The 26842-nt window shown below is 38.4% G+C and overlaps 6 protein-coding genes across 7 annotated transcripts; 4 read left to right on the top strand and 2 right to left on the bottom strand.

Moving 5' to 3' along the window:
* The first annotated feature begins 90 nt into the window (after window positions 1-90).
* LOC103949861 (very-long-chain 3-oxoacyl-CoA reductase 1) lies at window positions 91-1790 on the top strand. Its single transcript, XM_009360988.3, has 3 exons — window positions 91-742; window positions 923-992; window positions 1186-1790. Exons 1-3 carry the CDS (start codon window positions 123-125, stop codon window positions 1441-1443), a joined length of 948 nt encoding a protein of 315 aa, XP_009359263.2. The 5' UTR covers window positions 91-122; the 3' UTR covers window positions 1444-1790.
* A 2072-nt stretch (window positions 1791-3862) lies between these two features.
* LOC103949862 (very-long-chain 3-oxoacyl-CoA reductase 1) lies at window positions 3863-6442 on the top strand. Its single transcript, XM_048585097.1, has 3 exons — window positions 3863-4726; window positions 4936-5005; window positions 5933-6442. The coding sequence occupies exons 1-3, from the start codon at window positions 4089-4091 to the stop codon at window positions 6188-6190; spliced, it is 966 nt and encodes a 321-aa protein (XP_048441054.1). The 5' UTR covers window positions 3863-4088; the 3' UTR covers window positions 6191-6442.
* Window positions 6443-7446: 1004 nt separating this feature from the next.
* On the top strand, window positions 7447-12130 carry LOC125477820. Its single transcript, XM_048585300.1, has 5 exons — window positions 7447-7696; window positions 8237-8304; window positions 8390-11363; window positions 11448-11481; window positions 11711-12130. Exons 1-5 carry the CDS (start codon window positions 7573-7575, stop codon window positions 11856-11858), a joined length of 3348 nt encoding a protein of 1115 aa, XP_048441257.1. The 5' UTR covers window positions 7447-7572; the 3' UTR covers window positions 11859-12130.
* A 931-nt stretch (window positions 12131-13061) lies between these two features.
* Window positions 13062-14094, bottom strand: LOC103949941. Its single transcript, XM_009361077.3, has one exon. The coding sequence runs from the start codon at window positions 13934-13936 to the stop codon at window positions 13112-13114; it is 825 nt and encodes a 274-aa protein (XP_009359352.2). The 5' UTR covers window positions 13937-14094; the 3' UTR covers window positions 13062-13111.
* Window positions 14095-18161: 4067 nt separating this feature from the next.
* Window positions 18162-18991, bottom strand: LOC125477555 (photosystem II core complex proteins psbY, chloroplastic-like). The gene has a single exon (XM_048584768.1). It carries the CDS (start codon window positions 18855-18857, stop codon window positions 18258-18260), a length of 600 nt encoding a protein of 199 aa, XP_048440725.1. The 5' UTR covers window positions 18858-18991; the 3' UTR covers window positions 18162-18257.
* Window positions 18992-19773: 782 nt separating this feature from the next.
* On the top strand, window positions 19774-23291 carry LOC103949856 (ALBINO3-like protein 1, chloroplastic). 2 transcript variants are annotated; one of them, XR_667585.3, is made up of 10 exons: window positions 19774-20474; window positions 20587-20647; window positions 20733-20806; window positions 20923-21027; window positions 21369-21482; window positions 21633-21736; window positions 21905-22111; window positions 22193-22572; window positions 22825-22945; window positions 23175-23291. XR_667585.3 is itself a non-coding variant. In XM_009360985.3 (9 exons), the coding sequence occupies exons 1-9, from the start codon at window positions 19944-19946 to the stop codon at window positions 22833-22835; spliced, it is 1587 nt and encodes a 528-aa protein (XP_009359260.2). In that variant the 5' UTR covers window positions 19774-19943; the 3' UTR covers window positions 22836-23291. The 2 variants fall into 2 exon arrangements, 1 of the variants encoding a protein (XP_009359260.2); XM_009360985.3 differs by having other exon boundaries at window positions 22825-23291.
* The last annotated feature ends 3551 nt before the right edge of the window (window positions 23292-26842 follow it).

The following is a 26842-nucleotide window of genomic DNA, read 5'->3' on the forward strand; positions in this document are numbered from 1 at the left end:
GAATTTTTATTGGCCGAGGGGTATTTTCGTCCAATTATTGGATGACCCCAAACCGAGCCTCCGGCTTTATGTATAAAAGATAAACAAGAAACCTACCACATTCTCCACCATGGTTGCTGGCAATGGAATTCCAACAGTTTTTCCTAGTGGCAGTAAGCACTCTAGGGTTCATCTCTCTCTGCAAATCCGTCATCAATTTTCTCAGATGGGTTTGGCTCATGCTCCTCAGACCCCCAAAGAATCTCAAGGAGTACGGCTCGTGGGCTCTCATCACTGGCCCCACTGACGGAATCGGAAAAGCCCTAGCATTCGAAATGGCTTCCAAGGGCCTTAACCTAGTTTTGGTTGGTCGAAACCCTTCGAAGCTCGAAGCAACCTCCAACGAAATACACGAAAAGTACGGTGAAAAAATTCACACCAAGAATATTGCCATTGATTTGGCACAGTTTGCTGGGCAGGAAATTGCTGATGCGATAGAGGAAGGAATAAAAGGGCTTGACGTGGGCATTTTGGTAAATAACGCTGGGGTGGCTTACCCTTATGCAAGGTTTTTTCATGAGGTTGATTTGGAGCTGATGGAGAGCATTGTGAAGGTCAACATGGAGGCTGCCACGTGGATCACTAGGGCAGTGCTTCCGGTTATGCTGAGGAAGAAGAAAGGAGCAATTGTTAACTTTGGTTCTGCCTCCTCTGAGACCCTCCCTTCTTACCCTCTATACACTGTTTATGCTGCCTCCAAAGCGTGAGTACAATTAGTTGTCAACTAAAGGTAGATTAATTAGTACGAGTAAATTAGTAACAGCACGTCACGATGGGAGTCACGTTGAAAAACTGCTCCCTCTCGGGAATTCTCAATTAATCTTAGCATATTGTCAAATTTGTAACATGTGACATAAATCCTTGTGAGGTTTGGCATTGGCAGGTACATATCAATGTTCTCAAAATGCATTAGTTTGGAGTACAAGCAGCAAGGAATTGACATTCAGTGCCAGGTTCTCATTTTTCCCATTTTTATGTTTTCTTTTTATCCAGTTCAATGAGAAAAATACTACCTACTTGGGGCACTCTGTTTTTATTTATGTATATTTAAACAAAATTTGGGGAAAAAATTGTCTATCACTATATGTGATTGTGGTGTTATTGAAGTCCTTCATATATAATCCAACTGCATACGATTCAATGCAGATTCCTAGTTTGGTGGCAACAAAGATGACAAAGATGAAGCCGACTTCCTTCTTCGTTGCATCACCAGAGATGTATAGCAAAGCAAGCATGAGATGCATTGGTTATGAGCATCTGTGCACACCCTACTTGAGCCATTCTGTGCAGTGGTTCGTAACAAATGCACTGCCTGATGTGTTGTTGAATGCGATCATGTTTAAGTATTTCATTGGGATGCGAAAGAGAGGCCAATTGAAGGAGTCGCGAAACAAAGCAATTTAGCAACATAAAATGGAAGGGAAACTTCGGTAGGCTGCCCCTCCTACACCGGCTGAGTGAGACCAAAATAAATAGCTTCCCAGCACAAATGTTTCTCTAAAAAGTGAGAGCTGCGTTAAGGATGACGTGATCATGGTGCACCTACACAAGTGAGAGCTACGTTAGGATGGCATGATCTCTGGAAACTACGAGGAAAAGTCTATTGTTAGTTGCATTTGATGCCTTACTGAGTTAATCTTTAACACCTTTCCACCACTGTAGTAAAGAGTCACTTGCAATTGGAGTAAGGTGGTTGAATTTAAAACAAATAAGTCTTCTCTCATCAAAAATTTTGATGGGTTTTGGTTGTGTTTTGTGGTGTGTCACATCCCTATCAGTAACACTCTATTTGCAGACACTGGCAAAAAATTGTGCCGTTGGGTTTACCACTTGACTTTAATCAGTCCCTTTTACTTCTCAAGCAGGGTAAAGATTGGGCCATTCTATACCCACCTTTAATATAATTTTATTACCAATATAATGAATGAAATCCATGGAGATATAAGCAAAAGATTGAGATTCAACAAGTTGTATTCAAATTGCAAGAGGGTATGTAACTTGAGTAATTCAGAGTATTTATTTCTGCACTCAAAATTTTATGTTCAATTTCGCTTCCTTAACATTACTTGTATGAAAAATAAAAAATAAAATAAACTTGTTGGACAAATTGTGATTGCATGTTAGTAGATGATAATTAAATAATGCCTAAGTTTTTAGTTTACCCTCTAGAACTGTCCCCGAACTGCTATAGCTGCAACATTGGAAGAAAGCTGGAAGAAAGCTCTATGGGTTGGTGTACAATCAAAATTTTAACAAATAAGGTCCATCCTACGATTCAATCAAGAAAGCACTGTCACATCCCGCTCCGAGCCCCCATTACATCTCAGGTCTGACTCTGCCGTAGTACGATATTGTCCGCTTTGGGCCTCAACCACGTCCTCACGGTTTTGTTTCTAGCAATTCACATGAGAACTTTCGAGTGGGTCACCCATCCTATAAATGCTCTCACCCCGAACTCGCTTAACTTCGGAGTTCCGATGAACTCCAAAGCCAGTGAGTTCCTAAAATGCCTCATGTTATATGGAGGTGGGCATGTACATATAAGGCATATCACCCCCTCTCCGTTGGTCGATGTAGGATGTTACAAGCACCTTCTAAGACTGCCTTTTTAAAAAGATGAATCACATTTTGGTAAATCACATTCAAAAGTTACCTTTAAATGTCATTTAATACTATAATTTAATGATATATTTCTTCACTTTTAAGAAAGATGTTTTAGGTCCGATTTTCGTCAAAATCGAATCAAATTAATTATATGCATGGCCGAACATATGATGTAATTCTTAGATACTATCGCCTGTAACAAGGTCGGCCTTGGCTTGAAGTCAAACTACCACCAAACTTTTGAGTAAGATGTATTTTGTTCACTTAGCCAAAGAAAAGGAATAAAACAAACATTCAAGAGAAAGGAGAATGAAATTTGGGGTTTTTTAAGACAAATTTGACCCTCAAAATAAAGAGTTAATTAGAAGTTTATGTAGAAGTTTGTAGCTTAAGTTGTTAACAATATTACATGTGCACTTAAAGTTTTAGGTCGATTTTTTCTTTCCCACAATGCTTATATGTAAAAAAAGAGTTAACGTTACTTGTTTCAACATTGAATGTTAACATAGATGACTTTCCTTCTTCTTGTGACATTCAAATTTAGCTTTTACCTTATTTGAACGTTATACCTCATTGAAGATGACCGAAACGATTGCTAACTTTATTAAATTTTTTGCATAAATAAACATCAAATGATGATTGAAAAAATTAACCACATTGTTTGCCAAAATTGTAAACGCCCAATTATTAAGATGATTGTATAACCACCTTGTTGCTTGCCAAAAGTCATTTCTTCAAATAGGAAAATATGGATGTATTCAATTTAAAATTTGAGAGATTTTGATGGATTTATAAATCCGTGGATTTTTATGTAGTTTAATTGATTTGTAGAGATTTCATATAAAATTTTGATTCAATTCTCTCGAAATCTCATGGGAGATGTGAAATTTGTGAATGCTTAAAATACACTGTGAAATCTCTCTAATTCTCTCTAATTGCTCAACTTTCTAAAATTCTTTAAAATCAATTTCTAATTGAATACACCTGAAATAATGTTATAATCTTCTTTAAATTCCTAATTGAATTCATTCGGATTTCAAAAAAATTTAAATTCTAATTAAATACAACATAATTCCTGATTGAATACCCTTAAAATTCATTAAAACAATTAAAATCTTTTAAATCTCAATTGAATACAACTGTTTCATCTCTAAACAATTGGTAAACCAAGAAATTTCCTTCACTTGTACAAACACACAATAAAATGTAGTTGTCGTTCATCGTCCCCCTGGAAACAGAGGTAGTTAATTAGGGTGGTTATCCGCTCAACAACTTCATCCAACATTTCCTCTGTACCAGTTTCAGACGCTTCTATAAATTTAATCCCACCGTTCACTCCCTGATATGCTCTTCTTCCTCAAGCCACTCCCTCCGCTCTCCCCACTCTAATTCCAAAAACCCAAATCTCAGAATTCAAGAATTCAGATCCAAAGCAAGAAACAGACATGGGTTCCTACTTACTCGAGCACCTCAAGGCTCAGCCTGTCTGGGTTCTTGTGCTCTTCACTCTCGGCTCTTTCTCTCTCCTCAAACTCTCTCTCTCTTTCCTCCAATGGGTCTACGTCAATTTCCTTAGACCTGCCAAGAATCTCAAAAAGTACGGATCTTGGGCACTCGTCACCGGACCCACCGATGGCATTGGCAAGGCCTTGGCCTTCCAACTGGCTCGGAAGGGGCTCAATCTGATCTTGGTAGGTCGGAATCCGGACAAGCTCAAGGACGTCTCGGACACTGTCCTGGCCAAGTACGGCAAAACCCAGATCAAGACCGTCGTGGTCGACTTCACCGGCGACCTCGACGACGGCGTCAGGCGCATTCGGGAGACGATTGAAGGGTTGGATGTGGGACTTTTGATTAACAACGTTGGGATTTCGTACCCGTATGCTCGGTTCTTTCATGAGGTGGATTCGGAGCTGCTGAGGAACTTGATTAAGGTTAATGTCGAAGGTACTACGAAGGTTACTCAGGCTGTTTTGCCGGGGATGGTGCAGAGGAAGAGAGGTGCTATTGTAAACATTGGTTCGGGTGCTGCGATTGTGATCCCCTCGGATCCTCTGTATGCTGTTTATGCAGCTACAAAAGCGTGAGTATATTGCACCTACCATTTCACTTCTTGTTTTTATTTTATTTTTATACAAGCAATATTGGAGGAGGGGAAATCGAACTCAAAGTTCGAGTTCGGGTTTAGAATGCTGTTGAACTAATTGAGCTACGAGCCCCTTGCGTGCATAATTTTTTGTGTATTCTTTTATCTGGGATCCATTTGTGCTTATTGTTGTAATCGTTTTTCAGGTATATTGATCAGTTCTCTAGGTGCCTGTACGTTGAATACAAGAAAAGTGGGATTGACGTGCAGTGCCAGGTAATGTTTCTGTGATTTTTTTTTTACTTATCATGATAGCTAGCTCAGTTGGTATAGTTTTCGGGTTTTGCGGGTAATTGATCAACAATTTGTTTGGCAAATAGAAAATGTTCATTTGATCCATAACTTTGATATTAAGTCAATTGTAAGTAATTGAAGCCAACTCTCAAATGATTAAAAGTAAACCTATAGAAAGGTGGTGCGTTGTGGATATCTTTATGCAGTGAAACACAAAGTGGCTCTGGCTTTACAAGTACTTTGAAATTATCAGAATCTTTCCCCCTGCTGCATATACCATAGTAGTTATATGTTAGTGTTTAAGTAGCTTCGGATCATTTATCTGGTTTCCTTTTTAGAGTCCATGAGTACATCACAATGGTCGTCATGTATTACCTGATTGTATCACAGGTTGATGTATATGGGAACTGTAAAAACTACCGTTGAGATGTGATCGGTAATGAAACTGATGTCAAGACAAATTAAAATTGGACCAATTGGTACAGATTTGAATGGAAATTGAAGATCTCTGAATGTGAAAGGCAGTCAGTGAGGATGTCAGTAGCTATAGTTGAAATGAGTCTTAAGAGTCTTGTGCATCATGCTTCCTGCCTTTCTAATTTTGAATGCTACCCTGTCCGGGTTCTGATTTTAAGCGTAAACTTTGCGGTTGAGTGATATGTTGCATTAGGAAATGGCAATTAAACGTGTCCTAGACTACATTCAAAATTATTAAATGGTATCTAATACATGGAGGCTGAGAGCACTGAGAAGAACCCTTATACCCTGACTCTTCGTATGCATATTGCCATAGTTTGGCAACTTATCTGTTGAGCATTGGATGCTTGCCACTAGGGAGTAGGGATGATTGTTAGTATCGACTTTGCTTCGAGTTGTTTCCATTATAAACTAAGGAGTTTCTCTTTGCAGGTTCCATTGTACGTGGCAACAAAGATGGCATCTATCAGGAGGTCTTCCTTCTTTGTACCATCAACTGATGGTTATGCCCGGGCAGCTCTGCGCTGGATAGGCTATGAGCCTCGTTGCACTCCTTACTGGCCGCACACACTTCTTTGGGGTTTGGCATGCTCATTGCCGGAGTCTGTTGTTGACGCATGGCGTCTGCGATTTTGCCTGGGGATTCGGAAGAGAGGACAGCAGAAAGATTCTTCCCGGAAGCAGGCATAGATGACCGAACGCTACTGTTACGTTATTCAGATGCGTTGTTGGGTAGGTCATGCCAGTTTGGTTTAGCGGATTAGGACTTCGGAAATCTGATTGTATGCTTGAACTTCATCTTCTGTTGTATGTTTTGAAATTCCATGGTCGTTGTTGATTAGTGATCAACTGTTTTCTTTCTTGTTAATTCCTTGAACTGCTCTCTAGTGAAATAGCCAAACTGTTTGAAGATCCATTAATTCAAGGGAACTTTAACGAAAAGCTGTTCACTTTAACGAAAATTACATTTTTATTCTAAAAAGTCGATCCTGGTACTATTTATTTACAACACTTTTTTGTTTTTTTCGTTAAAACTCAAAATTTTCAATCATTTTTCGTTAGTTTTCCTTTAATTCAGTTGGACTAACAAGAACAAACTAATTGAAGCACCTTTCTTACAGGCGCATCTTGGATAGGAATATCCGATTCTAATCTCTTTGTTTGTACGAGGCTAGGTTGCGATACTGGTTTTCTTTATAATTCTCCATTTTATTCTCATAAAAAAAATTGTCGCTTGGTACTATTGTTTGACTAGTATTCCTTATCACTTATACATGGGAATATGAGTCGAAACATCTCTCAATTGGATCTCAACTTGGAATTATTACCTCACACCCAGTCTATATTTTCTCCCTAGTTTATTATAGGCATAATTCAAATAATCAATGCAGCTTCACATCTCCAATTGCGCCCGGTTTTGGTGTAGTAGCTATATCTCGATTCATCCTTTTTTTCCAGAGGTTTTATAATTGGACATTGAATCCATTTCATACGCTATACTAGCTTATGCTTAAAACAAATTGAAGGGATAAAAAGAAAATACAAACATGTGTCACGTTTGACAATATATAGTAGTGGGAGATTATGGGACAAAAGGTCATCATTCTCTTTGATTTGCACAACCAAAAAATTATTCAAAGGATGTACAAGAAGATAAAAAAATACAAGATTGTATAAAAAATTATGTGCAAAATAATATGAAAAATATAATGTTGAGGGAATTGCACGTATAGAGCTCTAAAAAAGAATCGACAATACAAATTCTTCATTTCTCAGTACGTCGTTATAATGAAACAAATTAAATAGATAAATAAAAATTCAAGTCTATAAGTGAGCGCAAAATGTCACTATAAGAATTTGGCCCGGCCTTTTATATTCCTTTTTGGGCCTGAATTATCTCAGGCCCGTAAACAAATACCCGCCCTTCGCATACGCCTTGAGCGCATTACCCACCTTCCTGTTAATATACACAGACCGACTGTTGCCGCCATTGAAATACCTACGAAGAACCATTGGAATGTGGGTCTCCTGTGTTTTTATTTGTAAGTCATAGGAAGTTACCAGGTCGATCAATGAGGAAGGAGAACTTGAGTTTGGTCTCCCATACGGCGGAGGCCACGGTGTTCGTCGACACCAGCCTCGGCACCCACATCGCCGTCACCATCGACCCCAACGACACCGTTTCTGCACTCAAAAGTAATATTATCCCGTCCCTTCTCTTTTAGCGTTCAGTCTGATACTGTTTTTTACCTGCCATTCAAAAAATTTAATCGCTTTTATTGTTTTTCTGGGTAAAGAATCTGCTTTGAATAATTATTACCAAGTTGGAAAAATTGGGTGTTAATATTTATGAATTTACAATTTGTTCAGCTCCAAATACCCAATTAAATGCATTGTTTTCGGGCTTTGAAGAGTCTTAGAAATCACAAGGCGGCTTGTAGCTCGAGTAGTTAAGAGCGTTTATCTTGCAATCAAGGTCATGAGTTCGAATCCTCCATCCCGTAATAATTCTTGTACAAAAGAAAAAACTGATCTTAGAAAGCTATAGGAAGATGCTTTTATATCACAACTTTTTGTATGATTGAAGGAGTTTGGTGTTTCTGGTCATTGATGTGATTCACTTAACATCTACATTGTTCCATTAGTTATCATCCTTCCACTTTTTTTTACCATGAATACTCGAAATTTGCGTTTTTATGTACTGTGAATGATTGTGTGAATGCCTTCACTGTGCAGGGAAAATAGAACATGAACATCTATTGTGCTTTACTAGGGCGGGAAAAATCGAAGTTGAAGCTCTAAAGGTTTGTTTTTTTTTTTTAGTGAATTGTTAATTTACCTTTGCTGAAATATAGCCTTGGTATTGAGGATGATTTGTATGCCTGGTAGGTAAAACGCAAAGGATTCTTTTATCACCTATCAGATTCCATGGTTGTTAGAAATGCTTTCAGGGTCAACAATAACTGGTTTGTTTCTGCCGATGCTAAAGATGTTCCGGGGAAAAGATTGTCCAATTTTAATGATTCAATGCCATTGCTACTTGAGGGGAACAAGCGTGCAGAAGAGAAAGTTAATATTGCTGACCAGGCTGGTTCAGTTGATTCTGCTAGAGAAACTTCAAAACAATTGGAGATAGGGTTCAAGAGTTCTGGTATTGATCATTGTGCAACTTCATCTGATGAGACGGGGAATCGGCTGGAACCTGAAATACAGGAGGACCACAGCCTACGTAGCAAGGGGTACAGAGTTCCCAAAACACAAGATTGCAGGGAAGATGGCTCGAGGAAAGAAATTGATGTCCAATGCGACGTCTCTTCAGAAAAAGCTCTGCCTGCTGAAAAGAAAAGACAACGCAAGACTAAGCAGAGAAATGAAAAACCAGTTCAGTTAAAAGAAGACGGTGCTTCAGTTCTTGGATTTGGTAAAGAACAGTCGCAGGCAGATATTATACCACCTGAAAATTCATTAGGCAATCAGAGTAGAGATGTTCTATGTGACGTGACTATTGGAAAGAAAACTACTACCGCTAAAGATGTTTCACATGATATGGCAGCTGGAAACAAAAACACTACAGAAGAACCTTGCAGGAGTTCGGCTTCTAGTATGGATAACAGGTCACATTCTGGAATTCATATGACAAATGATGCGTACAAGGGCACTGAAGTTCTTGGAAAACACATCGGGAGCAGGGAGACTACATCTAAGCATGGCAGTCTTGTGGTCTCCAATATAGCAGTGGAAGATGCTTCACAATCTCAGCCTGCTGCAAAGAAAAAGCGGAAGTTTGAAAACATATCTGGTCTTGAGGATTCACTGAAAGAAAATGATAACGTGACTTCCAAGTCAGCAATTGCATCTGAATTCTCTTTAAGGGACACACAGAAAAGTGCAAGTGCTATCTTGTATGGTTCAACTGCTGAATCTACGGAGAAGAAGAAGAAAAAGAGAAAGATTTCACCAAATTCTATTCATGAAGTAGTCGCTGCAGCTCCTTCCGGAAGAGATGTTTTACCAGAGAGATCTGCTGTTGCTGCTTCAGGAAGTAATGATAAAAATTCAGGTGTAGAAGACAATGCTGCTTCTATTAATGAACAAGGTATACAAGCGTTAACGCCACCTAAACTCAATGGAATCTCTCAGAAGGGATCTTTTATAGATGTTAATAATACCGCCGATGCTGGTAATGTGGAAAACAAAAGTGGTGAGGCTGAAGAAGGATTGTACAACCGTCCTCCCTCTGTTTTCAAAGTTCCCAGTGAAGGTGTGATTGATTGCGTAGAAGGAGTCGGAGAGGAGAGAGAATCATTACAGAGAAAGGATTCTGAATTGGTGACGTCTGAAAAGACACAGTTGCCTGGTCAGGATAAGAGAGATAGGAATGATACGGAAGTCATTGTGAAATCTCAATTGTTGGATGCAAATGGAATGGTCACCCCTAATAACACTAGTAAGAAGAAAAAGAAGACCAGAAAAACCAAGGGATCCATAGGAGAAACTTTGGTTGAATCAGGTGCAGGACACATTAAAGGTTCTGAGAATGGAATTTCGTTGGATGAACCTCATGAAGCTGTACATGGTGAACATGGTAGTGATAAAGCTAAGGAGGAGGAAAGTAATGTTTCTAAGAAAAATGGGATAGACGTATCAGAAAAAGAAACGGAGAGTTCTCATATCGTTGCGAAAACCGATAACCTTGATCGCAGTGAGGTGGGGAACCTGGAGCAAAATGGCAAACCTCAAGAAAATGCAGAAAGTATGGAGCAGAACGTCAAAAAGAAATCTAAGAGGAAAAAGAGTACCATGACAAAAGAAATCCCAAATTTGAAAGCTGAAGTGCAAAAAGTCGGTCACCAGGTTCCAACACCGACAACTGATATGTTGGACAAAACAAGTCCCATTGAACAATCAAATGTGAAAGCTGTGGAATCTGGTAAGGGTTATGGCATGGAAACTGATTCGGTCTCTGCTCGGTCAAAATCCAAGCGTATTGAGCCTACTAAAGCTCCTTCTCATGCACTAGAACACACTAGCATAAGTTTTGGGAACCCTTCTGAAAATGGATGCTCTAACGAGGCTGATAAGAACATGGAAGTTTCTTGTGAAGGCAATAAGGACAACTTTGACAACCATCAGGTGCCTGGCCTAGGCCAGCATGAAGTTGCTACCTCTAAAGAAGTGCACGCTGAGGTGACTAGAACAAACAGAGCAGATGATAAACCGAAAAAGAAGCGAAGAAAGCTTGATGTACAAAGTGGTCCCTCGCCTGATCTGCAAGGTTCGCTCAAGTCTATGGAGAACCAAGGGATCGATGGAAGGTCTGAAGCTGGAAACTCTAGCTCCATACAGCCACAAGGATCATCATCCAAGGGTGACGATGGAAAAATGTTTTCGAAGAAAGTTCCTAAAACTGGGACCAAAGCCCCAACACCGGATAAGTCTGATAAGATGAATTCCATTTCTAAAGCAGCCCGAAATCACAGTGGTGCTAACATTTCTGGTATTGATACTCGTATAGGGAAAAAGAATGATTCTTCAGCTGTATTGAATTCTAAATTGGAAAAAGCAAACAATAAACCTCACCAACATAAAATGGATAACAAGTCTCAATCAGGTGTGAACCGAAATCGTGTGGCCAGTCGAAAACCTTATGGTATCGATTATGGGGAAGTTGTAAACAGCCCAGAAAAGAGAAAGATCTTAGCTACACCAAGGAAAATTTTCAAGGATGATGACAGTAGTGGGAGTTCTGAAGATGAAGGTAAAGATGAACTTTCAAAGGCCAGCACCCAAACTCCATCAGATTATTCGTCATCTGGCTATTCAGATGGGGAAAGCAATGCAGATATGAGCACGCCAAGAACCGGTTAGTTGAAAAAGAATTCATGTCTTGGATATTTATACCCAAGTTTTCATGGTTTCATTATCTGATACATTGCATTTTCCACAGGAAAGGCTGGTGGGAGAAGCGTGATAAAATCCTGGTACGTTTGTTAGCAGCCATGCCTCTTTAACAACTTTGTACCTTTCATCTAATTCGCTTGTTCTGTCGCTCGTAAGAAGATTTGTTTTTTTTTTTCTGGTTAAGAAAACACCGGAATTGTAATGGGGATCAATCTGTCGCTAAACCACAGAGCATTGTTACTTTTATATTGAAATGTTCGTTCTCATCAATATCTGAGGCCTTTCATGTATTGTTTCGTTGTGGAGCAGCACTTCCGGCATAAAGGACATGAATTGGGATGAATTGGCCAAAAGTTCAAGCACATTCAAGAAGGCAAAACTTACAGCGTCTCAGTCACAACCGGAGGAGGACAGCGAGCCCATTGAATCCGTTCCCGACAGTCAGCCTGTATCATAGTCATTGAACCGTCGCCAATGTTTTCGCATTCTCTCCGAGGCCTTGAGATTATTTTTGTTTTCTGTTTTTACGTTTAGTTTGTCTCCCCTCCTTTGGAACCCTTTCAGCTGCATCGTATCTGTGCAGCAGTTTTGTCACGAATCAAAAGGGTCCTAGTGCGTGTAGAATCTGTAGATTGCTTCCTTTTTCGCCCCTTTTTTTTTCCCCGCACTGTATAATTAAGGCATGTTTATGGATTATTTAAGGTTGCAATTAAAGTGGATTTTGTAGGATGATTTGTAGCGGAAAGAAGTAACAGATTTTCAGTTTGTCAATCGGATTAGCAGGCTAATAGAAGCTATTAATCTCCTATCTTTACGTTAATTTTTACTTTATGTTATGCAACTAGTCAACAAAATCATGCATTGGGGCCACTGCAAATGGCATTGTTTTAGTCGTTATGGAAATCATCGTCAAAAGTATAAATTTCGAATTAAGCAAGTATTTTATTAACTTTTTAGGCTTAAAAATTCCAAATATTCCAAGCATAATGTAATCAATATATCTCACCATTCGCATACCCACATAGGACGACAAATTTGATGTTTTGGTGTTTATTTTCAGCAATTAGGTCATACATATAAATCAAAGAAAAATAAAAGGATAAAAATAAATAAGGTGTGCAAAGAGAAAGAGAAGGGCGATAATAGTCCCAAAAATATACATAAACAAAATTACCGTCAAAACTATTATGTTCACATTCTCAACTTTGGATTTGACTACTATATTGACATGTATTCACATTCTCAATTTTCGATTTGGCTACCATACTTACATGTATTTAATATACAATCACCATTTTGATTGTCAGATGGTAATTGTATTATTTACATATATTCACATATCTGACCTTTAGATGGTGATTATATTAAATACATATAGTCAATCCCCTCAATTTGTCATCATTGATAAAACAAAATGACAACAAACTCAGAATGTGAATAATAGAAATAATAAGGAGACTCTCTCAAAAGTCGAATTCTTCATAAACTATTTGCCGGCTCTTTTTTGAGGCACAACATTTTATAATTCTCATCTCCTTATCATTTCTCATGTGAAGAAAGATTATGTTTCTCTAATAGAGATTAGATGGAAATCATTGCTCAAGCAGGAATGCATATACACAAATAATGACATGATTTGAATAAATTTTTTCCCATTAAACAAGAAATTATATTGCACATATTTGCAGAGTGACAATTGGTTTATATCAATCAATTGGGACCGTTGGATGGGCTCCCCTTTTGCCGTTTCTGAAAAACCACCTCCGTGTTTGCCCCAAAACCGTCAACCTCCTTGACATGAACCAACTTACTCCTCCGAAACATCGCCACCAACGGCTTCACACTATACAGATCATTCGCCGAGTACTTATCCGTCCGCCGCGAGATTGCCACGTGTAAAACGCAGACCCCGCCGGGCCTCAACGTCCGTTCGATCTCGGAAACGAACTTCCGCGGGTACAGAGCGTGGTCGAACACGTTCGAGAACTCGAAGTCGAAGGTGTCGTCGCCGAACGGCTGGTTGTGGAAGTCGCCCTTGACCACGAGCGGAGGGAACGGTACGAGGTCGATGCCGACCGAGTCGGACACCCCGACTCGCTTCAACGCCTCAACCTCCTGGCCGACTCTAGCCCCGATGCAGAGGGCCTTGCAATTGTCGGTGAGGAGGTTCTGGCGCTTCATTTGTTGGAAGACTTGGGAGAAGACTTGGATTTTTCGGTCCCAGTCGCGGGTGGTCCATAACTGGCGGAGCCTAGGGTTGTTGGTTTTGTTGACCTGCCGCTCGAGGTAGGCTTCGTAGGAGGTGTAGCCTGGTCGGATTCGGATGTCTTTAGCGGATGTGGTATTGGTTTCTGTTTCTTGTTGGGATTCGGGTTGTATAACCGGGAGGATTTTATTGTGTGTAGTGGCGACGGCGGTGGCGGCCGTCCTGTGGAGGTTGTGGGGTTGGAGACGGAGGACGAGAAGGAGAATGGGAAGAGTGAGAAGGAGGAGAGAGAGGAACAAGTACTTGAAAGTCGGAGTGTTGTTTTTCATGTTATCTCTGCATGAGTTCCCCTCTCTCTCTCTCTAAAAACCTCCGTCAGTTCTCTTCGGCTTGTGTCTTCTTCCTCCTATCCCTTGAACCCTATATTATATAGGCATCTATTTTGTAGAAAATTGTTGGAGGGGGATGCAGATGTATATATTTTCCAAGTTTCCAGCAACAAAAAGGAAAGAGATGTATTCGCTTAATCGTATTTGTTTCCTAGCTGAACTCCTCATTTTAAAAGGGTAAATTGTAACTAAAACTAACGTCCCCTAAACTTACTCAAAAGAAAAACTCTAACTTCACATCAATTACGTTGCCAGATAGAAGTTTTTTGTTTTGTTACCAGACTGCAAATTTTAACTATACAACGGAATCTATTTTTAGATTCACAATTCGATAATATAAATTACTTTAACAAGAAATTATTCTAATAATAAATATATTGGTAGTCAATTATATAAGTCGGCAAAAAAAAATGATGAGACCAAGGTCCCAATGTACTAATGTAGCATGATTAAGGAGGAAGTCATTAGTCATATAATGGCATGTATTATATAATAAAGAATAAATTAATTGACACGTATAAAAGTTAAAACATTGTAATCTTGTTAGCCAGTTATTTAATTAGAGCTACTTGAACATAACAGATGGATAGTGTAAATAATTATATGATATTAAACTTCCTTCTTATCTTTAAGACCTTTATTAAACACCATGTCCTTATTTGCATGAATAAAAAAGAAAGAGTAATGTTAGAGAGACCATATGTTTAAATCATATTTTTATAGATTACATAATGTGGCGAGTGATGGTTAGATTTAGGGACGGAGTTAGAAATTTCTTCTAATGGGGACAATCCGAAAATAACTAACAAAACCTTATTATGGTATGGCTTATACCTAATATGAAAATGGGGATGGTTTCAAATGATGATTCATCACAATTTCAATGTTACAAAAATTTCTATGTGATAATAGAAAGTGGCAAAATGAAGAGAAAAATATTAATACATGAGAGGCGAGAAATGGGTTTTTCTTTTGAATGATGAAACAGGAGCACTTTTGCTCATGTTATATTTTATATAGGAGTATGCTTGATATTAAATACATATACTTTATTCAAATATAATACGTGTATGTGTATAACTGCAGTCTGTAGCTTAACAAGAAATGACTTGAGTTGGGGCATCTACCTCCAGTGAGCCTTTATTAACTCATTCTATGGTTAGATTTCTTCTTTAAATTATTAGAAAAATTCAATCATTAATCAACATATTATGTGGTCTATACAATATGCTCTAAAAACATGGTCTACCTAGCATTTTCCAAAAGAAAATGGAGATTATAATGAATGGAATTATGGAATGCACCAACCACTCAGTTGCCTCAGCCACAAAACTATGCGTTAATTAATTATGTAAAAAGTAACTGTAGTTTAAGGAAGATCATTAATAAATAAAGAAGATTAATATAAAACTTTACTATGACCAACCAGAGAGGGGAAAAGTGGTGTGTAAGTGTGCAAGCACGAGTCTAAGTGGCATTCTTCTGGAGTCCTGATCGACCTGATATTTGTTAACAAAGTGATGAACATTGCATTGGTTACATACGCATATGCATATTGACATTGTTGCATGGCTTCCGTGACCTGTGATCACATCTGTTGTTTATTGTTGAAGCCTAGCTACGTCTTCCATCTTGATTAGTTGCGATGAACACCACTCAGGCTCCTCCATTTCATGTGCCGCACAAGCCTCAAAAGAATAAAAAATGTTATCGTCACGACATTTTGTACAGCGCATAAGCAAATTTTACAATGTATATCTATACTACTTCTTTAGGGTGTCTTTGAAAGTGATTTTAAAATGTCTAAATCGCTTTTGATGAAAGTGTTTTTAGAAAACTCCTTAGTAAAATGCAAGTGAAATCCTATAAAATCACTTGAAGTGTTTCTTGCAAAAAGAACCACATAACTGATACTTCTTTCAAAATGCATTTGAAGTGCTTTTGGAACCCAAAAATACTTTCAACAAAAGTTCCTTCAGTCATTTTGAAAGAACTTCCAAACGATCTAATCATGGATGTGAAACCTGTTTGTATTAGTGACTCCTATATCGATGGAGCAATGGTGCAAATGTGATGTACAAAATGTGGTAAGTCTAGCATGTCACTCAAAGATAAAGTTTGGGATCATACTGGCTAATTCTTCTGAAATTTTCTAGTGCACATCAAAAGTACACATTTAAGTTACACGTCTGAACATAACATGATCTAATGGCTCTTGCTTAAATGTGGAACTTAAATATGCAATTTTGATGTACACTAGGGAAAACTTCCTAATTCTTCTAATAAATTTTTTTGTTTTTGGATAATGCTTGTGTCCCAACTCCTTCTCTTGGGAACTCACCTACAATTAACGAACTTTTACCGTTCGAACATCATAGTCGGAACTGTTCGTTCTCTTTATCATCAACTAATTAAAGGTCACATCTGCGAACAATCATTCATACGTGTTAAACCAATTAACAGTTTTGGTAACAAGTAGCATCCTCAGGATGTTCCGTTCATTTGTTTGATGCATATGAATGGCTCAGGATCTCCAAGTCAAATAATTTTTTTTTTTTTTTTATATACGATCTTTAAGTGATGATAAAGAGAATGAATAGTTATGTATATGATGTTCAGATGGTAAAAATTTGTTAAACGGACAAGTAAGTCCCGTACGAGGGGGACACAAGTATTTTCTTCTTTTATTGGGCCGAAGTCCTTTGGTAGATGGGATTGGGGTGTCCACAATACCATTATGGACCGGGTTATTACTTGCCCAAAAACGAGTCAGAGGAGAATATGGAGATTCAAGCACAGATTCTCAATTGTTATTTGTTAATGCGTTTACCCTTTCAGGGCAATGTTTACCGGTAAAAGAAATTATAATTATTTTTATTCTTTACCTGCGAGTAATAGATATGGGAGTCATTTTGATTATTCATTTTTCTGCATTCATTAAAATGAATCACTTCATTTCTTCTTCTTTTTTTTTCTGCGTTTACTTACATGTCAAAAATAGAAAAATTATAAGCATTCTTTTGAAATCTGTAATCAAATACTTAAAAATTAGGAATCACCTTGTGTTTGAGGGATTAGTTGATCCCATTCTTATTACTTGGTTCTCCACTTCTTGTCTTTTCCCATTTTTGTTGAGTACATATGAGATATGGCCACCTTCTGTTCGAGTTTCGTTGTACGAATCAATCATAAAGTCATGAGACTTCAGACCATCTTCAATCAAAAGGTTCAGAGGGTCAAAAGGCAGAAAATAACTCGAAAATCGTCTCCAACTAAGGGCCAGGCCAAAGGGCTCGTGGGCCTCACTGAACAAAAAGGGGCCAAAGGGCCATTCGACCGACCCAAATGAGTCAGCCAACAGGCCGGGGTCGGGCCACATGCTGACATCATATTTGTTTTTTTTAATATTTTTTATATTAAGTAACATGAAACAACATTAAACAATATTAAACAACATTAAATAACATTAAGTAACATTAAACAACATAAAAAAAATTTAACAACATGAAACTTAAACAACATTTTTAAAAACATTTAACAACATGAAAATTATTGACAATCCATAACATAAATTTATTGAGGTAATTTAATTTAAGTAACCATAGTAATTCAATTAAAATAATAAATTATGTTTGGCCCTATGACCTTTTGACCCTTGGTTGGAGATGATTTTTTGTAACTAGGGTTATACTTGGCCTGACCCTTAGTTGGGGACGATAAGAAATATAACCATGCACTGTTCATAAATATTAATTTATTGGAGTCTTTCGGTTAGAGATGTTCTCAGAGTGCATCAAGTTCGAAATATTTTTGGCGAAGCTAAAATGTGAGTTGATGCCTTGTCTAATCCAGGACTCTAACACTAATCTTTCACTAGACTGTTAACTAGCACCTAGCAGATGTCCAACTGTAGAGAACAACTGCATTACACTTGTAATGTCACTGTTACGAAATGACTAGCTAATTGTGTATCGTTAAGTTAAAAAGTTAAAACACAATGATATAATTTAACTGATTTAAACACCGACACAAAGTTATCAAATTGACGATATATAATGTTTCTCTCCCAATTGTACAGTACAATTGGTGACAACATGACCATGCATTATCGTGGAAACCCATGAGCTTCAAACTCCGTTTTGCTCGAGTGAATAAACAGATTATATAGACACATATTAATATGCCATTAACACAAAGGTGCAATTACAAGCAAGTTCATCAACAATTGTGCCATCGCACCCTATACAAAAAAACCATCACTCTAAGACCTCATCCTGTTGATTTGGTTCAAAGCCGGTTGTAGAATGTTGTACAGCACCCACAGAATCGCCGGAGCCACCACAAACAGCAACAGCTGCCCCCTGTTGTCACCGGCGGCATCAGCAGCAATCATGGCTATTTCGCCGGCGGACGCCTCGGGCGTCGAGACAAACCCGGACGCAGCCAACCCACCAAGCCCGAGCCCGACGACCACGCTCTTGTTTGTCATGCGGTTGATTTGGTTGAGAGCCGGTTGGAGAATGTTGAACAGAACCCAAGCGATGGCGGGAATGATGGGCAGCAGGAGGGCGAGCCCGCGGTTGTCGCCTTCGGCGATTTGGGCGACTTGCTGGGCGGCCAGGGCGGGGTCGGAGGCGCTCAGGGTGGAGAAGATGGCTCCGGCGATGGCGGTGCCGGCGAGGGAAGGGGACATGTTGGAGAGTTCAATAGGTTTTGAGAGGGTTAGACCTTTTGGGAGGTTTTGAAATGAGAGGACGGAGGTGGGCTTTGCGGCGGTTAGCTTGGTGGCGACTTTGGGGGTGGTGGTGGAGCTCAAGCACTTTGCGTTGATTATTGCCATTGCTGCCATGGTCGCTGCCATTTGTTTAGGGTTTTCTTGTGGAGAGCTTGGGATTGGTTGGTTTGGTTTGGTTTGATGTTTCAGTTGTGTGCAGTGCAGAGGGAAGTGAGATCAGATGGGATTCAATGGTTGGTTCGGAGCGGGGAGTGTGGGAAATATAGATGTGGGGCAAAGTTAGGGGGGTGGGAACCAATAGAAATGGGGTGTGGATTCTTTCCTTATCTAGAGCGTGATTGGTGTAACAAGAACCTCATATTTACAATTTCTTATCACTTCTTGTAATTTGAGTTTATTGATGGCTAAACCACAAATTGTGTTAAGTTCTTTTCACTAATTAGCCTCTAGAATAGTCGGGAAACATGCATGGCTATATGCATATATCAAATCTACAATGAAATTAAGTTATGTGATATAAGAGAAGTTGTGAATTAGGAGAGTCGGGATTAGAGTACAGAACGAGTGAGTACGAGATCATCTACATCCTAATCAATATAATACATGATCAAGACAAGAATAGAGCGTAGCAGGAGTGAGTACGCAATCAACTACTCCTAACCAATTTAATATCTTATCAAAACAAGAATAGAACATAAACAAAGTGAGTACGGGATCAACTACCTCCTAACCAATCTAATATCTGATCAAAACAAGAATAAAACATAAACGAAGTGAGTACGGAATTAGCTACTTCCTAATTAATCTAATACATGATCAAGAAATAGAGCATATAAATCCATAATTACGATACCATGGGCCCCAAGCCATTGAACCTCTAACATGGCCTTTTGCCATCAACAAGGAGAAGGTGCTTGTCATCCAATAGATTTTGGGAGAGGCAACAAAGCCCAAAACTCTTGGAAAATAGAAACAAAGCTCAAAACTCACAAGTTCAACAAACAGGTGAAAACGAAACGACAAGTCGTTGAATTGATATTTTGCCATTTTGGTCACCCTCCCAACATCCAAGAGTCCCGTCAAATTGGAAAACCAAACATTCGCAATCGCATGAATCGGAGCAAGAGATGCTAAAAACCCACACTCATCTCTCTGCTCCAGCTCAAGCTTTTAGGGTTTCTAAATTTCCCAAATTCCCAAACCCCTCCAAAAATGGCTACTTTATCGTCGTTTCGACCCAGCCCAGTCCTCGCCCCATCTCCCAAGCCCCCGAACCCTCTCCTCCCTCGAACCCACCACCACTACGGCTTCCCCCACTCCAATCCCCTCCTCCGCGGCTCGCTCGCCGTGGCCCGGCTCGGCCTGGGTCCCGGTCTGATTCCCGAACCGGAAGATGCCGGAGCTGTGCTGAAGGAGCTGTTCGGTAAAGCCGAGAGCTTGCTTTACACGGTGGCCGATGCGGCGGTGTCGTCATCGTCGTCGGATAATTTGACTACTTCGAAACAGAGCAGCGATTGGCTTTCTGGGATTACCAGTTACCTCGAGAGCGTTCTCAAGTTTCTGAAAGATGGGCTTTCTGCTGTGCACGTTCCGTACTCCTATGGCTTCGCAATCATACTGTTGACCGTTCTTGTTAAAGCTGCTACCTTCCCGTTGACCAAGAAGCAGGTGGAGTCCGCCATGGCTATGCGATCCTTGCAACCTCAAGTGAAAGCTGTGCAAGAGCGCTATGCTGGGGATCAGGTGCAAATGCAATGCATACCCATCTTTCTTTCACCTAATTTAATCAAACCCATTTCATCAATGATTGAAAATTAGATTTTTATGAGCTCAAGTTGTAAACTTTTACTTGTAGGAGAGAATTCAACTCGAAATTGCTCGATTATACAAGTTAGCAGGCATAAACCCTTTGGCAGGTATAAGCTAATTCCAAAACTCTTCTAACTTACAATTTGATTATATATCTTATCGTACTTGGTTTTTCACGTCGTTTTGCGCCAGGATGTTTGCCTACACTTGCAACAATCCCAGTGTGGATTGGGTTATATAGAGCTCTTTCAAATGTGGCAGATGAGGTACCATCCTCTCGTATTCGCGTTAATTGGTTTTTAGTAATCTCCTGTTATTTATTTACATTTTGCTTTATAATCACTCCGAGCTCTTATTAAGTGTGTGGCATTTCTATATAAAGGGACTCCTTACAGAAGGCTTCTTCTGGATACCCTCCTTGGCTGGTCCTACAACGGTTGCTGCTCGACAAAATGGAAGTGGCATCTCTTGGCTTTTTCCATTTGTAGTGAGTGTTTCTTCACCTTCAAGCTAAAACTCTCCCTTTATCTCTGTTTATTGCCCTGAGTAACAAATCTTTATAACTTGTATTCTATACAAGCCTTACAATTTTTTCCTCGAAATTATGTAGCTATCTAGTTCAGACTCAACACTTTCGCAAATCTCAAATTGCTCTCTAATTTTGTTTCCAGTTTTCTACTCTTAAATGTCTTTATTTTTTGTTTTTGTGGAGATTTTGTATTCGCTTGAAATTTGATCGTTCTGATGTTCACTTTACTAGATATATAATTACGACCACCTATGGTTTGTGGATCTCATTTTCACTTTTGGTTTCTTATAAATTTTCAGGATGGTCATCCACCCCTTGGATGGTCAGACACGCTGGCATATCTTGCGCTGCCTGCTTTGCTGGTTATCTCACAGTACATATCTGTTCAAATTATGCAGTCAACACAGCCACAGGTCAGTCATTTGACTCATTTCCCCGGTCCAAAGCCTGGTTAGATAAAGTTCACTAGCGCTTCTATGTCTGACCTTCTTTGGTACAGGGATTTCTTATTTGAGCCAGATTTACAATTACTCATTCTTTTCACGTGGTATCCTTTTTTTCAGAGCAACGATCCGAATGTGAAGAGTTCTCAAGCAATTACCAAGTTTCTTCCTTTGATTATCGGTTATTTTTCTCTATCAGTGCCTTCTGGTCTAAGTCTCTATTGGTGAGCATATGTAAAACCCTTTTGTTCTATGAACACCATAGAAGTTTTTATTTGTATTTTTCATATTCTAGTGGATCATCAATCTGCATCAGAACGACACTGGTAACTTTACCTTTTGGTGATAGTCTTCCCTATGTTATCTTACATCTTTCATAAATGTTTGTGCAGGTTCACAAATAACATATTGACCACAGCACAATCAGTATGGCTTCAGAAATTTGGGGGTGCAAAAAATCCTGTTACTCAATTAAGGGATAACATTAGCAAGGAAGATGAACCCCAAATTCTAAAGTCTGTCTCTGAATTAAAATCAGTACCAAAGGATGCTAAACGAGAAGAAAAGTTGACGCCAGAGGGTCTACGACCCGGTGAAAGGTTAATAGTCTTTCCTGTCATTTCTCTATGTTTTTGGCTGTACTTGAGGGTTTATGTTCCTAATATTTTGTGATATTCCAGATTCAAAATGATAAAGGAGCAAGAAGCGCGAAGGAAACAACAAAGAGAAGAAGAAGAAAAGAGGAAAGCTGAAGAGGCTGCAGCAAAAGTGACTCAAATAACTAATGAGAGACATGAGGGAGAAGCCAGGTTACATGAGAATGAAAATGGAGTTAAAGTTGGATTAGTTGAGGACAAGAGTGAAGAACATCAATCTCAGACCACAACTTACGATTCCTCTGATGTTAGAGTTTCTGTGAATGGTGATCGGTCTAGACAGGACACGGAAGGAGACCACAACAAAATGTCCAAGTTTCAGATGGAAAACAGTGAAATTTCTACTGATTTTGAGGCTGATAGGAGGGATGAGCAGAAGTTGAATGGAAGTCTAGGTGACAAAGGTATCTTGGCTATGCTTTGATATTTGCAGTTAGCGCTTTCTTTGTTAATGTGTAGGGTTACTACGGTATAATAAAGAAGATTTAGACGAGAACAATTAGTTTAGGCTTCTCATTGGAATTTATCCTCCGTAATACAAACGTTTGACTTAAGAAAAAGAAAAAGGGCTCTAGTAAACTAAATCAACGTATGCTTGAATTATTTTAACTTGCCTTCTGATTAGCAACTGCAATTTTTTTTTCTTTGATTTTCAGGAAGCGGTTGAAGTACAAACTTCCACGATCACTATGGATATAAAAAGGTTCTGGAGAAAGCACACATCAAGTGAGAGGGGAGTGACCAACCAATCAGAATGCAAGCATTGCGACAGTACTGGTGAGTCAAGTTAATCAGATCGACAACGCTAGTTATATATTGTCAAAGTAGAAAATGGGAAGCAGGCCGAACATTCTAAAAAGCAATCACAGGGTGTATATTACATCATATCCAAGACAGACGAGTAGGATCAACGAGAAGATTTTGAGGTTTCTGCATTGTAGCTGGAAGTCTTTGAATGCGTGTATGATCTATGTAACAATTTTTCTTTATTTTTTTGTTATTTTAGGTGAGAAGAGGGAAGATGGATAGGAGATTTATGCAGATGTTCTTAGAGATTTTTTTATTGCTCATTGTGTCACCACACAACTTACCAATAAATGATATAAAATTTCAGCTGGTTAAATTCGTTGTGTAGCTCTCTACCTGTTTGTTTGTTTATTTTTTTGCACACCAATTGTTCTCAGCTGGTTTCCTGCTTGGTTTTTTATGGTCTCCTAGTTCCCTTCAATTGGAGAGATTAATGCTTGGGTGTAGCCGGTACAGTCACGATTGTATACAACTTGTGATATGGCATATTTTCTTCGTCAATGGTGTGTGTGGCCTTGTATGGTATTTTGAGACATATACGTATAGGCGTAGACAGTGTTTAGCGGGAGACATGTGCAGCCGGTAGTTAACGTACATGTGTTTATTGCCTTAGCGTACGCGTAGAAGGTAACCTGCAATAATGTTTCTTCAATTAGAAAAGTGTAATATTTAACTCGTTAAATTGAAGCTAATTCACTTCTTTATACTCAATAATATCTTAACCTAAACTTTTTTTTGTCTTACTGGTATCTTATGGATTTTTATTTTATTGTTTCAGAGTTACCCTCCAGTAGTTATTCTATAGTTACTTATTTACCCGAGTAACTTTATTTGTCAACATTTGTTTTTAATAAAAATAGGGTAAAGTACAAAAAACTACCTCAACTATTGGTGTCATAACACTTTCATACCTTATCTTTTAAAATTAACAATGTCATACCTCATCCTTAGAATTTGTGACAGTGTTATACCTTCCGTTAGCTTGGCCGTTTATTTCTCAGTTAAATACTGACGTGGCTTGATCCGAGACCTATTTTTTATTAAAAAATTATTAAAAACTAAAAAAAATCATTTAATTTTTTTAATATTAAAATAATAAAAAAGTAAATAAAATAAAATATATAAAAAAACCTCAGGTCCGTTTGTCCCTCCCCCCTCTCTCTCTTCCCCATCTTCCTGCAACCCAGAAAGAAGAAGAAGGAGGAGGAAGAAGAAGAAGAAGAGAGAAAAAAAAAAAAAACCCCAAACCAAACCCAGTTCGTGCCCCTTCCCCCCACCACAAACCCAACCCCCTACAACCCAGAAAGAAGGAGGAGGAAGAAGAAGAAGGAAAAAAAAAACAAAAAAAAACCCCAACCCAACCCGAAGGAGGAAGAAGAAGAAGAAAAAGAAGAAAAAAAAAAAGGAAACCCAGTTCGTCCTTTCCCACCCCCCCCCCCCCCCACCAACTTGCAGAAGAAGAAGAGAGAGAAGAAAAAAAAATAAAAAATGAACCCAGTTCGTTCGTCCCCCCTCCTGGCACCCACCCTCTTCCCTCCACACCCCCCCCTCCAATTTTCTCCGCGCCTAGGTTCTCAACCTTCGGAATCGGCCTAACGAAGGTTTCCCGATTCCACCTCAACGGGATCTGGGTTTTTTTATTTTTTTATTTTTTGGGTTGCAGGTAGTGGGTGCGAGGTTGGGTGCAGAGAGTGGGTGCGAAGGTGGGGAGGTTGGATGTGGAGAGTGGGTGTGGGGAGAAGAGGGGGTGGGGAAGACAAATTGGCTTTTTTTTTTTTTTTTTTTTTTTTTTGTTTCTTGGGTTGCAGTTGCAGGAAGGGGGAAGAAGATGAAGATGGGGAGAAGAGAGAAGGGAGGGGGGGGAAGGGGGATGAACTGATGTTGGTTTTTTTTTTTTTTTTTTTTTTTGTAATTTTTCTTTATTATTTTAATATTTAAAAATATTAAATGATTTTTTTTAGTTTTTAATAATTTTTTAATAAACAGCATTTAACTAAGAAATTCACGCCTAACTAACGGAAGGTATAACATTGACACAAATTCTAAAGATGAGGTACGACATTGCCAATTTAAAAGATGAAGTATAAAAGTATCATGACACTAATAGTTGAGGTAGTTTTTTTGTACTTTACCCATAAAAATATATCAATTTTCTTAAGGACTAGTTTGCGTTAAGAAGATGCATTTTACATAAATAAAATCTTAATTTAAAATACTATATACTCCTTAAAAGAAAATAAATAAGATACTCTATATATCTATACACATATAATATATAATTTGAAGTACAAGCTTGTTCTATTTTTTTTTTTTTTTAAGTATAATTTTATTACATGCAATTCACATGTCAGTGTCAGGTGTGTTATTGAGATTATTTTTCTCCTGAACTTGAGTGTGTTAGCTAGTTTGTCAGCACGACAATAATTGATGGCATTTGAAAGGAGTTGATTTCATTGACCCAAGAAAAAAAGGAGGAAAGAAGTTAATTATTTCTCACCTGATCTTGATAGTGTTAGATCATGCTACAATGAATTGATAATTTAACGATAACATTATAATTAGTCGCAAAATAATGTTGTTTAATTAGTGATCAGTGAGAGTTGAGAACACAATTCGTCGAAATTAAAAGTTGACTAGATGTTATATTTATGAGATGAATAATTTGACCCATGGCATTTGATAAAAGTGAAAAGACTTAAATGTAATAATTAGTGGTTTAGTACTATAATTTAGTGGTATTTTTTTTCATTTGTAAATCAGAGATCTTAAATTTAATTCTTGTTAAAAGCGAATCTAAACCGAGCCTTAGCACCATCCCTCGTACTCTTCGTATAAATAATATGCCAAAAAAAAAAATGCAAATATTAGTGAATACATTACTAACACTCTCAATTCTACATGGATGCACGATTCATGCGCCAAAAAAAAGTCTGGAACTTTTCTTATCAGCCATGGCATGCATGCAGCCGAAGGATGTAAGTAGAGGCTGTCAGCCTGCAGTGCAGACTGCAGACACACGCAGATCAAGTGCATGGCACGCATTTTCATTTTGTCTGCCGTGCATATGTCGCAAAAGCTTTGGAAACTAATTTGTCAAATTAAACGAGTTTAATGATCATATTAATGCAAATTATGCAATCGTTAATTATCATCCCATGTGGCTATCTGGCTGGAACGTTGGTTTGGAAATGAAGCTCGACTTGGTTTGGTCAGGTATTCTTGTTAAGAATATTTCAGAATAGAGCCAACGACTACTATTAGTTACACTTATATTATATCGATTTAACTGTTTTCATAGTTCGACAAATCTTTAAGTTTTATTATAGAGGATTTCGGTGCAATTAAAAATAAATTTTTTTTATTATATTTTGATATATTTGATTGCGTTAAATGCTATTGATAATATGATATTTCATATAACAAATCATTCCTTAGAAGTTAGAACAACGAGAAACTCTTTTAATTTTGGCCGGACAGATCAACTTTAACAACACTCATCAAGCAATAGTTTTCAGGTTTGTGAGAAACGTAATCGTGGAAGGATCTTAGAGAAATATTACACCTTACATCCAGCAACCCTAGCGAGCAACAAGGTGACATGAAAAAATAATATGAAATGACTATATTAAACAAATGATGAGTTTACTTTACATTAACAAAACGACAGATGGTGCAGCAGCAGCAGCTGTCTGTTTCACAAGTGTCATGTAAATATATAAATATACAAATTACTGCATGCATTTTTTATTCGTGTCGACATTGAAATCTTGCTAATAATGATGTTGATGATGAAGCTGATCCATGCCTGCATCACCATTGTTTTGGATCTTCCCCTCAAAGGTATCCATATCACCATTGTTTTCGATA

Source organism: the organism of the source record quoted next, unplaced genomic scaffold (genome assembly GCF_019419815.1).
Source record: "Pyrus x bretschneideri cultivar Hongxiangsu unplaced genomic scaffold, Pyrus_bretschneideri_v1 Contig22, whole genome shotgun sequence".
Taxonomy (NCBI): Eukaryota; Viridiplantae; Streptophyta; class Magnoliopsida; order Rosales; family Rosaceae; genus Pyrus; species Pyrus x bretschneideri.

Bases quoted from the DNA above. Each gene is read 5' to 3' on its own strand.
- LOC103949856 (XM_009360985.3), top strand. From the start codon at position 19,944: ATGGCTACTTTATCGTCGTTTCGACCCAGCCCAGTCCTCGCCCCATCT. The intron at 20,648-20,732 runs GTATAAGCTAAT...GTTTTGCGCCAG, and splicing joins AGGCATAAACCCTTTGGCAG to GATGTTTGCCTACACTTGCA. The intron at 20,807-20,922 runs GTACCATCCTCT...TTCTATATAAAG, and splicing joins TTTCAAATGTGGCAGATGAG to GGACTCCTTACAGAAGGCTT.
- LOC125477820 (XM_048585300.1), top strand. From the start codon at position 7,573: ATGAGGAAGGAGAACTTGAGTTTGGTCTCCCATACGGCGGAGGCCACG. The intron at 7,697-8,236 runs GTAATATTATCC...TTCACTGTGCAG, and splicing joins CACCGTTTCTGCACTCAAAA to GGAAAATAGAACATGAACAT. The intron at 8,305-8,389 runs GTTTGTTTTTTT...TATGCCTGGTAG, and splicing joins TCGAAGTTGAAGCTCTAAAG to GTAAAACGCAAAGGATTCTT.
- LOC103949941 (XM_009361077.3), bottom strand. From the start codon at position 13,936: ATGAAAAACAACACTCCGACTTTCAAGTACTTGTTCCTCTCTCTCCTC.
- LOC103949861 (XM_009360988.3), top strand. From the start codon at position 123: ATGGAATTCCAACAGTTTTTCCTAGTGGCAGTAAGCACTCTAGGGTTC. The intron at 743-922 runs GTGAGTACAATT...TGGCATTGGCAG, and splicing joins GTTTATGCTGCCTCCAAAGC to GTACATATCAATGTTCTCAA. The intron at 993-1,185 runs GTTCTCATTTTT...GATTCAATGCAG, and splicing joins GAATTGACATTCAGTGCCAG to ATTCCTAGTTTGGTGGCAAC.
- LOC125477555 (XM_048584768.1), bottom strand. From the start codon at position 18,857: ATGGCAGCGACCATGGCAGCAATGGCAATAATCAACGCAAAGTGCTTG.
- LOC103949862 (XM_048585097.1), top strand. From the start codon at position 4,089: ATGGGTTCCTACTTACTCGAGCACCTCAAGGCTCAGCCTGTCTGGGTT. The intron at 4,727-4,935 runs GTGAGTATATTG...ATCGTTTTTCAG, and splicing joins GTTTATGCAGCTACAAAAGC to GTATATTGATCAGTTCTCTA. The intron at 5,006-5,932 runs GTAATGTTTCTG...TTCTCTTTGCAG, and splicing joins GGATTGACGTGCAGTGCCAG to GTTCCATTGTACGTGGCAAC.